Source organism: Agelaius tricolor, unplaced genomic scaffold, assembly GCF_023055355.1.
Source record: "Agelaius tricolor isolate 1412-34295 unplaced genomic scaffold, bAgeTri1.0.p SCAF_19, whole genome shotgun sequence".
NCBI classification, from domain to species: Eukaryota; Metazoa; Chordata; class Aves; order Passeriformes; family Icteridae; genus Agelaius; species Agelaius tricolor.
Genome location: NW_027269279.1, coordinates 7634001 through 7645489, shown reverse-complemented (window position 1 = coordinate 7645489; position 11489 = coordinate 7634001). Strand labels below are relative to the sequence as shown.

General features: G+C 41.2%; 1 protein-coding gene across 2 annotated transcripts; it reads left to right on the top strand.

The window, feature by feature from the left end:
* The first annotated feature begins 1445 nt into the window (after positions 1-1445).
* LOC139598136 (acyl-coenzyme A synthetase ACSM4, mitochondrial-like) lies at positions 1446-11095 on the top strand. 2 transcript variants are annotated; one of them, XM_071444117.1, is made up of 13 exons: positions 1446-1724; positions 2496-2706; positions 3151-3358; positions 4166-4309; positions 4860-5016; positions 5573-5652; positions 6636-6759; positions 7063-7143; positions 7269-7370; positions 8048-8175; positions 8274-8373; positions 9002-9121; positions 9743-11095. In XM_071444117.1, exons 1-13 carry the CDS (start codon positions 1524-1526, stop codon positions 9827-9829), a joined length of 1743 nt encoding a protein of 580 aa, XP_071300218.1. In that variant the 5' UTR covers positions 1446-1523; the 3' UTR covers positions 9830-11095. The 2 variants fall into 2 exon arrangements, with proteins under 2 accessions (XP_071300218.1, XP_071300219.1); XM_071444118.1 differs by lacking the exons at positions 8048-8175; positions 8274-8373; positions 9002-9121; positions 9743-11095 and adding an exon at positions 7974-7985.
* The last annotated feature ends 394 nt before the right edge of the window (positions 11096-11489 follow it).

Here is an 11489-nt window from a genome sequence, read left to right as displayed (position 1 = left end):
AAACTGCAGAAAAAGGAGGATCATACAACACTCCATCCTGCCAGGACAGATTTGCAATGAGGAAAGGAGTGAAATTTAGTGGAATTGAACTGGTGGAGAACAATGTTTTCTTTTAGACACAGAGCAGATAAGATCACATTCTGTGCATTTCTTCATCAGTGCTACCTAGCTTTGGCTTTCTTTTTGTGCTTTGTAGTTTGAGACCTGTGGGAAATCTGCCCTCTGCAGAAGTCACAGTCCAGTCAGCAGAAAACACTGGATTCAGGATCAATAATATTCTAGAGCCTTCTGCTTAGTTACCACTCACACCATGTGGCCAAGAGTCATTGAGTCCAATATGTGGCCAAGAGCCATTGAGATATGCCTGACATGTGCACCTTCTGTCTCAGTTTCTCTGGTTTGCCTCACAAATGCAGTGATTTCAGAGTGATACCAATTACTGTTATTTGTTGGCATTGAGCACTGGAAGCTCTCACGACACCTACTCTTGCAATAAATAATGCAAAGGTGAAAGTAAGTGCATAGAATCCCTGGGAGACAGGTATGTGCTGCTGGCTGTTAAATAATGACAACATCATGTCACAAAAAAGTTTAAAAACAAAGCTGATTTCATAAAATTTGGGGGAAAATTCCCTTAGATATATGGGTACACCCTTAAGGATTTAATTACACTCAAAACAAGTTTATCTGATGATTCAGCTCCTGTGAGTGAAAATGCAGTTTTCTAGACTTTCAGGGTTGGCCTTTAAATACTTGTGGCATTAGCAGTTCTGTCTCTTCCACATGTACCTGTGTGTTGTATAGGAAAGACTAGGAGAAACTGGAAATGTTGGCACTTTCTTTGCAAGTTTATTTTACAACATGTATCTTTTCCCAAGCTGCACAATTCAGATGAAGTGCAAAGCAAATGGAAATCTTTGGCACTTTACCTTTTCTCACCTACTGTCTATTTTGTGTTTATTCCATGCCCTCAAAGAAAATAGAACTCATTAGAAAATAAATCAGAAATTCATCAGTTTTATTGGTGCATAAATTCAGTGTGACTCGCCATCTAGTGCAGGTTTAGGGCATAGCATAATTACAGAGACAGTTTTAAGTCAAGGTGATAGTCTCCTAAAACACTTCAAAAGTAGTGGTATTTCATTTCTGTAAGCAGGCAAAGTAATATAAAATTTACAGGAATCCAGACATAGATATTGATAAAAGGACTGGCAAGTGAAATTTTAGAGATGAGATATGAGAGTCATTCATCAGCTGACAAAGTAAAGGACAAATATTCTAATGAAAAGCAGTGCACAATCCCTTTACAAGAAAAGGAGGAACATAAAATAATAGGGATAGCATGGATGTGTTCAAAAAACCTATTTATTCAAGCTGGTTTGCATTAGTTCACCCAGCATCAGAAACTAGACAGCATCCAATAACTGTCTGGTTTAAATGTCTTTTCTTTCATTCCAGGTGACTGATTCCTTAGATGTACACCTGATTCCTTCCCCTCACCATCTGATAAAACATCATTTATCATGAGAACGTTTCTTAAATCCTGGATTCCTCAGTGTTTGTGGGTTCTCAGGTCACCTTCCAGAACATTCCATGGAAACAACCGGCTTCTTACATTTCAGATTACTTCCCATTATGAATCTGTAAATCAGGGTAAAAAGGAAGTGCCAGAATATTTCAACTTTGCAAGTGATGTCTTAGATGAGTGGGCACGACTGGAAAAGGTAGTATTTGTCTTTTATTTTATAGACATTGAATTGTAGTTTAACCCCAGCTGTCAGCTGAGAACCACAGAGCCCCTGGATCTCACACACACACATACACACACATCCAATGGGATGGGGAGGAGAATCAGGAGGAAAAAAGGTAAAACCCATGGGTGGAGGAACAAACAGATTAAGAATTGAAATAAAATATAGTAATAAAAAGAATATTAATAATAATTATCACTATTGTAGAAGTATTAGTAGAAATAGTAGTGATGAAAAGGGAGATAACAAAAAAAGAGACAGGAACAAAGAAAACCCAGAAAAGATGCATGATGCCCAACACAATTTCCCCCTGCCCCCTGATGGACACCCAGCCTGTCCCCAAACAGCGATTGGCACCTCTCAACCAACTTCCCACCAGGGTATAAACTGAGCAGGACCTCCTGTGACTGGAATATCCCTTTGGACAGTTCAGGTCAGCTGTCCTGTCTGTGATCTCTCCCAGTTTTCATGCACCGACTTGTTGGCAGAGTGTGAAAAACTGGAAATTCCTTGACTTAGTTGTTGCTAAGCAGTGCTTACTCTATCTCAATCAAAACCAGGACATGGTGGAGCAAATCTCAAATGATACAATTTTTTTATGGTACTGGATAGTACTAGCACCATTTTATTTTGTTTGTCAGAAAGATGGGTATCACTTCAAGAAAGGAGTTGCCAAGGGTGATTTATATTGAAGTGAAACCTTTTAAAGTTTGTCTTAGTTTAATATCTGCTCGTATGTTGTAGGATGGAAGAAAACCAGCAAATCCAGCTTTTTGGTGGGTCAGTGATAAGGGAGAGGAGGTGAAGTGGAGCTTTGAGGAGTTGGGCTCTCTGTCCAAGAAGACAGCCAATGTCCTTTCTGAGGCCTGTGGTTTGCAGAGAGGAGACAGAATTGTAGCAATTCTGCCTCGTGTTCCTGAGTGGTGGCTCCTGAATGTGGCCTGCATGCGAGCAGGTGAGTGACTCACGGACTCGGTGGGTGCAGACAGAAAGCAAACAGAGCCCACAAGCCATCTCTTAGATCAGGGTGAAGAAAATGCAAACAGGAACATTCTCTTGGGGCCTCTACAGCTGCTCTTTTGCCCAGAAGGAGAATTGGCAGCACCCACCCAGGAAGCACAGGGCCAGACATGGTCCAGTCAAAATCAGTCAATTCAGCCAGCGAGGGCTGAATGGCTGCAACCAAAGGCCACACTTGACCACATACATTGGAAGGGAGCTGAATTTATAATGGAAGAACTTATAGAATTAGTGTCATTAATAATTCAATAGATCTATTTTACTCAGCTTTTAAACTGAGAAACATCCATGATGAATACAATCAGCATCAACAGAGAGACATAACCAAGTAGTTTTGGGAAATGCTGAGTTTTCTCAATTGCCTCTTGCTTTTTTCCAGGAATTGTCCTTATTCCAGGAACATCCCAACTAACAGCCAAAGACATCTTATACCGACTCCAGGCTTCAAAGGCCAAGTGCATTGTTACCAATGACACACTGGCACCTGCAGTGGAATCTGTCCTGTCTGGCAGCCAGTTCCTGAAAAGTAAACTCATTGTAGGTCAAGGGAGCAGGGATGGGTGGCTGAACTTCAAAGAACTCCTTGCGTGAGTATCCAGCTCTTTTCTTTCCAGTTCTTTGAGGTGGAGGGAGCTGTATCATTCAGGAGACATTGCTGAGTGGTGGGAGTAATTTTCAAAATACAAGTAAGTTACATTTTTGCACCCCTCTGTCAACTCCCTGATTTGTGACTGTACCGGTAGAGGTTCGTCCAATCCAGGTTTTGGGAGCTTAGTTCATGTCCTTCAGCTTCACTTCGCAGCCTGCCAGTTTTTAGAAGCTCTCTGCTTCTACTGTAATCACCAGACAAGCACACAGAGTTCTAAACAATTGTTAAGAGCTTGTCTGCCAGAGCCCATTCTAATGGCTCTTGATTAAATAGGAAAATACCATTGCCAGCTCTTGGTGCTCAGTTCTTTCTTTCCTATACTATCCTGGTAGCTCAAAGAATCTGAATTGTCCATCAGTCTCTTGAACATTAATGACCTGCTATTTGTAATAAGATCAATGTACTTGGTGTAATAACCTTAGTTGATTTCAAGTGGGGGCTGGTTTTTGCTCATTGGTTTCTGGTTGCTGCTCCATAATCAGCACCTGGAGTGCCCTTGCTAAAACAGTTGCAGACAAAGTCACTGAAATATTCTATAGGTGCTCATATCTTAAAAGTTCTGGCATACAGGGCATACTCATTACAAGCAAAATGTGTTCTCTGACTGTTCTTACCTGTGTTACCACTTATTTTGTGAGATCATTCACTTAGGCCAATTTTCCTGTTGAACTCCTAAACTATAAAAATGCTGTTGCCCTGGTGGAAAACTGCACATAGTGACTGGAATACATAATTTCTTCTGAAGGGTTGCATCTGCTGACCATCAGTGTGTCAAGACAAGATGTCAAGACCCAATGCTGATCTATTTTACCAGTGGAACTACGGGCTTCCCAAAAATGGTGCTGCAGTCCCACAGCAGTTATGGCATTGGATTTGCAGTCAGTGGCAGGTATTACCTTGCTGTTCCTCCCAGGGTCCTGATCAAGTGCTGTGATCAGCACTGAACTGAACATGAGGCCATAACATTCCAGTAAATGCAGGCATTGCATGACTGTAGGATCTTGCTTCTTCCTCATCTTGAAAATTAAAGGATACTTTTCCCAAAGCATTCTGAGTTGGAAGCTGGTGATCAAGGGGCCAGAAAAGTAACTTGTTTAGTTTCCTGGAGAAATGAGTTGTGACTTAGCTGATGTCTCAACTGCACTGGGTAGGGAAAGCCTATTCCAGATGATCTGTTTGGGTTCTGCTCTAGATCCAGATTCTGCAACTCAAGATGAAGATGTCTTGCACTGCTCACAAGAAAAATAAATGCTCAAAACATTAAGCAGGAGGGAAGGAAGGGAAATCAGAGAATATTTAAGACTCTTCAACTCTCTGAAACTTTCTACAGAGCCCCATTTGCTGACACCACATCTTCTAATGGAAGCCTCCTGCTGTGACCTGGGTCTGAGTCTCTCACATTCTCTGCAGCATTTCTTTCATCTCTGCTTTTTAATCAGGTATTGGATGAAATTGACTCCTTCAGATATAATGTGGAACACCTCTGATACTGGCTGGGTAAAAGCAGCTTGGAGCAGTCTTTTTGCACCATGGATCTGTGGATCCTGTGTCTTTGTCCACAATATGCCACAGTTTAAACCAGAAGTTATTGCAGAGGTAAGCTTAATATTTTATACTGTGATATTTATTTCCATTTTACAAAAGTGAAGGAAACAAACTGGGCTCCAGTCCATGGACGCCATTGCTTAGTAGCAGCAGGGATAGTACTTCCCACATCCCAAGGAATCATCCTTCCATTTGGTGCCCATTAAACTCAAGGAACAAATGTTTTCCCTCCTGGTTAAGCCATGTGTCATTGTTCGAGTGTAGAAGACAATTGGATAAAGATGCAGGATATAAAGATCTTGGGATGACTGCTGTATTGCCCAATATTGAATCTAAACCTTACTTCAGGTATGGACTTCCAGCTGCCTTGGGGGCAGGCTGAGGGTGGGCCAGTATTCAGAATATGGCATAAACCTGAATTAAGGCTCTGTTTTCCTGAATTTTCAGTGAGTTGCCAGAGTGCCTGTTCTTCCCTTAAGGCACTTTAAACCAATCAGCTGATTGATGCCCCTCAAAATTGGCCTCTTTTGTTAACCACATGCACATTCACAAGGTCAGACCCAGCATCACTCTTTCTTTTCAGCACAGTAATTTCCTATTTTTCTAGACTCTCTCAAGATATCCCATCACCACCTTCTGCACAGCTCCCACTGCCTTCCTCATGCTGGTCAAACATGACGTGAGCAGGTACAGCAGGGAGGGGAGGGAGGCTGGGGTATAATGCTGGGACAGCTCTGCATGTTTAGTTCCTTAGGTTCCTCAATTCTCTTTTTCAGTTCAAGGAAACCTAATTAGCAAAGCTTGTTCTCAGTAAAGAACACTCTCCATTTTCAAATGTGAGAAGAATTAGCCACACCATAGGCTAATGGGCTTCAGGGCTGGGTCTTTGAACAGACAGCACTGAGGAAACAAAGGAGATATTTTTTTTTAAAGCTGTCACTTCCTCTGAACTTAGGCTTCACAGTTCAATTTAAGTCTTCACAGTTCAATTTAAGTCAATGTTTTAAGCAGCATTGGATCAGGGAGTTACTGGTGCACCATGAAGTTGTTCTCACATGCTTGAGAATGAAGGGAGCAGTTAGAGGAGTTCCACATGCTGAGAGTTATTTGGCAGCTGTTCTTCCTGTCTTGTTACTCTGTAAAATACCCAGCTTGTGAGAGGTGGTTTGCAAGGAGTTTTCACATCTTTGGTAAGATACTCATTCTTGTCACATAGGTCTTTCATCCTGCCAAAAGCCAATCCAGGTTTAGCAGAGTTGAGCCTCTGTGTATCTATTCATCCTTCCTTTTGCTCTAGAAAATTCTCTGTGTTATATCTGAGCTTAGATGTTGGCACATAACTGAGCTTTCCACACACATTTGATGTGTTTGTTCAGATTCCTCCTTTAATGTCAGCTCTCCCAAGGAAACACTTTTTCTCATGCATTTTCCAGCAGAAAAACCTACTTCTATTGCCACAGAGATAAACCACATCATCTTCAGTGGCAACTCAAGCAGTCTAGGATTCTAGTCAAGGTGTGCATAACAGGGTGATGATTGTCATTTCCAAAGGAGCTTGTGAAGTTTTAGGTGTAACTTCCTTGGAAAGCTGAGGGAGGCTGTTCAGTTAAGTCTATTTACTGTGCTTTGCAAGAGTTAAGAGAATTATTTCATTTGCTCTTCCTCTCAAGCTACAAATTCCCGAGTCTGAAGCACTGTGTAACTGGAGGGGAAGCACTCAATCCTGAAGTGTTGGCAAAGTGGAAAATCCAGACAGGGGTGGATATCCATGAAGGATATGGCCAGACCGAAACAGTACGTTTGCAATAAATTTAATTACTGGTATTAAAACCCTTCACCATCTTTACTTCAAAAGCAAAACTAAAATAGATTATTTGCTCTGGGTATCAATTTGTCCTGTGTGAGGTTTTAATGAAAAATATTAAAGCAGCTCACATCCCAGACTCTGATGTTCTTGAGAACCACAGTGCTTTAGTCCTGATTCAGCCTTTGTCACAACAAAGTTACAAAGAGGAGTCCTGTCTAATGCAAATAATAATAAAATTTACAAGACATTGCAACAATTTTTAAAAAATCTTTAAAAAATCTTTTCTGCAGGTGACAATCTGTGCCAATATGAAAGGAATGAAAATTAAACCAGGCTCTTTGGGAAAAGCTGTTCCCCCTTATGATGTGCAGGTATGTGGCAGTTGTGGGTAGAAGAGTAAGGCAGTGCTGTGTCCCTTCCGTGCCCTGCACTGAGCTGCAGCAGATGTTCCTGTGAGCTGATCAAAGCAGCCCTGCTGTGTCTGTCCTTTCTGCAGATCGTAGATGAGCAGGGGGCTGTTGTGCCTCAAGGAGAAGAGGGCACCATTGCTGTCCGAGTGAAACCCACCCGGCCCTTCTGTCTGTTCTCCGAGTACTTGGTGAGCCTGACTCGCTGTGGCTGTGTCTGCTGAGGGACTCGGGAGAGACCCAGGGCAAAGGGCTGCCAGGAGCAGAATTCCATGCAGGATCCTCAGAAAGTCTCACTGGGTTACCTGAGGACTTTGAGCCTCATCAGTGCATAGGTTCAGGAACAGACTGACTGACAGAGTGTAGCTTCAAAATGCAACATGAACCAGGGGATACCTTGTTCCAGATATGTGCCATGCCCTTCATGTTCAGAGCATCACTCTTTTCCCTCTATTCCGTTCTTATCTTTGTTTAAACATTATTGAAGGATAGCCCATAAATTCTACTCTTACACATCAGAAGCTCAGGGAGGCTTTCCAAGGTACAGGTATTTTATTCCCTCATACAACTGTCAGAGGTACTCCCATTCCCTCAGACACTGCAGTCAGAGAAACCTTTGTACAGATGCCTGTCACACACAACATGTACACCAGACCAACAGCACAAACACAAGCTACAGCACAAACCCCTCACATGTAGAGGATCATACGGCTCTGAGGTAGTGACACCTCCGTGAAAATATAAAGCAGTACTGAACGCACTCATTTTGAGTACAATTTTTTGTTCATTTTTAGCATCACTGCTAAGGAAATGCATTACAATTCACTAACAATAAGATAACTTTTTGGAAATATTTGATTGTTGCCAGGATAATCCAGAGAAAACTGCTGCCTCTGTGCGAGGAGATTTTTATCTCACTGGAGACAGAGGCTTTATGGATGAAGAGGGATATATCTGGTTTGTTGGAAGAGCTGATGATATCATTAACTCTGCTGGGTAAGGCATTTCCTTTCAGATTTGCCTGATGAAATGCAGCCTGGAAAGCCCAAGGACTGGTCCCTGCTGCTGGGCTGAGCTGTCTCTGTGCTCCCCAGGTACCGCATTGGCCCCGTTGAAGTGGAGAGTGCATTGATAGAGCACCCAGCAGTGGTGGAGGCGGCCGTTGTCAGCAGTCCCGACCCAGTGCGAGGGGAGGTAAAGCAAAATAGGGAAAAACGTAAAATAAATACCCTTTCTACTAAGTATCAACTTCCTTATATGTACCAGGCTTCCTTGGAATTCAGTGTTGCAGACTTTTGAAATTAGGTGGGAATAAACATTTTTAACATCCATACCCTGACAGATCTTACAATTTCAGAATTATTTCTTTGCAGATTTTTATGTGGGGAAAAAAATTAGTTTTTCAGACTAATAATATGATCTTTTTGTCTAAGCAATGAAATTTTGATTATTTCTCATTCACTACTAAGCATATGGTGGCAATGATATCCAATGTTGAATTTTTGCTTTATATTTTTCCAACTTTGCAACATTTCTTTGAGCAACTGGGACAAGATTTTAATCTCTCTTTATTTTCTGTACTAGAACTTCTTGAAAGTTTAATAATGTATAAAGTTATAAAAAAGTGGAAAATAGCAAAACATTCTCTGCTCCAGAATGAGTCCTTCATAGCACAGCAGTTGATAAAAAAACAGCTAATGAAAAGGGAAATTAAAGAAAAAGATTTGGCATTCTGAATTTTGACATTCACTTTTCACAAAAAAATTATTCCCTTATTGCCACCTCTGGAAGTTAATGGAACCCCTTCATTTTTGTGGCACAGGTGGTCAAAGCTTTCGTTGTTTTAGCTCCTGCTTTTGTATCACATGATCCAGAAAAATTAATACATGAGCTTCAACAACATGTCAAGAAGGTGACTGCACCATACAAGTATCCAAGGAAGGTAAGTACAGCCCAAAAAGACAGGTTCTCTCATTGTACCTGAAGTTGTGCATTTTTTGTCCCACCTCAGCTCTTTTTCAACTCCTTTCTGACAAACACTCCAACCAGAGTTAGATAAAATAAAAGGAGATGACAGGGTTTGATGCAGCTGCAGCCTTGGGTTGGCTGTGTGTGCTAGAATGGACCCAGGGCGATGGTCGTGAAATTTTACTTCATGAGGGCCCAGTCTTTCTTTCATGGAATGCTCAAATGGGCAAGGCATTCCATTCTAACCAGCTCTACCTTGAGCTCTCCTCTGACAGATAGTTAAATCAAAACAAAAGTTCCTGCTAGCATCAGTGGGTTGGAATCCATCTCTTCTCACTAGGAAAGACACCAGGAACTCCCTGTCCTGAAAGCTGAAGCACTCAGCTCCTAGAGATCGTGGTAGATCTCCCTGCAAGTACTGTCTGTGCAGTAGCTACAAGGTGTAGTAAGGAATTTCACCATTTCAGCCCTGATTGTGCAGCTTCCCATGTTTATCCCCAGCTATCCTGTGCTAAAAGTGTTTTCATAATCTTTTGCTGCACCTGGAAAATTACCCACAAGTTATTTGGCTACAGGGAGCATTTTTGCCTTTCAGGTGGAGTTTGTTCAGGAGCTGCCAAAGACAGCTACTGGGAAAATCCAGAGAAAGGTTCTAAAGAACAAAGAGTGGGCAAAGCTATAAAAAGAGCAAGAGTGATCTGGAAAACGTGGAGAGAAATTCTCCATGACACAAGACACAGAGCAGGTTGTCATGACCCAGAGCACAAGGAGAACATCAGGAAAAACAAACTGTGGAAGAAAAAGGAGAAAACATTCTTGAGGATATGCGGTATTGGAACCACTTTTGCCATCAACCTACAAATTTTCAGAAGGAAGGAAGTGCAAGTGACTCAAAGTGTGGAATGGGAGAAAGACTCAGGTGCATACAGAGGTCTAATTTTTTTTATTACAATTTGTATAAACATCTTCCTTTAAAAAATGGGTGAAACTACAAGGCTTTGAAAATTACAAATAAATGAGAAATTTTTAAGAAGATATGTTTGTCCTGAGGTGGGTATCAGCAATTAATTAACATCCAAAACCTACCACTGTAATATTCTCAAATTCTTTCAGAGTGGAAGGGAAAATGCATTTCTTTTTAATGCTTCTCTTCATCATGATCAATTTGTGATGTACTTAAATGGTTAAACTGGAGGGAAAAGTGCTTTAGGTTAAGGTGCAAATTATGCACAATTAACAATGGTGTAAATGATTACAAGAAAAGAGTTACTCCACAGGAAGAATTTGCTGCTTGGTCTGTTTTGTGCCACATTCTGTTCTCGTTACTCCAGAAGAGGTGAGCAATAAAGTCAGAAGAATTTCACTCCAAAACCTTTATGAAGGAGTTTCCAGGTTTCACATCTCCAGGGAACAGCTGATCCTTACAGTGCCTCATATGGGAAACATGTCCTAACAGGTGAGTGGAATGAATGAAGAGGATCTCCCCCAGCAGCTCCTGATCTCTCCTGTCCACAGCAGAAAGGTGAGGAAAATGTTATTTATCTGTACTCTTGGTGTTGATGATCACTGAGCAAAGCAAATGGTATTAAATCAGGAATAATCATTCTGAGCCTCACTTCTCATTCTGAGAACTTTGCCATTATTGGGTCTTTTCCTCAGTTTTCTGTCTTCATTTTCACCTCTACATTTGCAGGTGAGAAAGTGCTAAAAACTTGGAAGGTTCTCACAGCATTCTTGGAGGACGTTTTTGTAGAGAACTTGGGAATCCCACTTTCCAAATGTGTTTCATCTTGTCAGTCTTGAATATCATTTCCCTAAATATTCCTAAATATTATGTCCCTCCTCTTTCTCTCATAGGCTATTGTGTAGATTTTGTCATTGTAATGCTCCGAAATATGCAAGTTACAGCTAAATCAGAGAATTAGAGCAGACTGAGAAAGGAGAAACATCTTCCTAAGTGATTAAGGATTGTTTACAAGTGGTCAGTGTTTCTCTGCACAATGTCCAAAGATTGTGCAGAACACCATAAATTTCTGCTGCTTTTGACAAAATAACTCTTTGGGGGGGGAAATCTGCATCCAAATTATTTATGTTGGCAGACACCACTGAAAAGATTAAGTTGTGTTAAGCTCTGGGTATTTGAACTCATTTGCCTGTTGGGCAGATTAAATATTACTGTATAAGGTTCTACTAAAGAATAAGACAATAGTTCAAATTTTGAATAAGTAACTTTTCTTGAGGAATAAAATGTGACCAGTGCTGAAATCCGTGCATCAAAGATGTAAGAATAAACAGCTACAACTGAAGACATGAGACAAGGGGTAAAAGACATAGGCAGGACC

Bases quoted from the DNA above. Each gene is read 5' to 3' on its own strand.
- LOC139598136 (XM_071444117.1), top strand. From the start codon at position 1,524: ATGAGAACGTTTCTTAAATCCTGGATTCCTCAGTGTTTGTGGGTTCTC. The intron at 2,707-3,150 runs GTGAGTGACTCA...GCTTTTTTCCAG, and splicing joins TGTGGCCTGCATGCGAGCAG to GAATTGTCCTTATTCCAGGA. The intron at 6,760-7,062 runs GTACGTTTGCAA...TCTTTTCTGCAG, and splicing joins GATATGGCCAGACCGAAACA to GTGACAATCTGTGCCAATAT.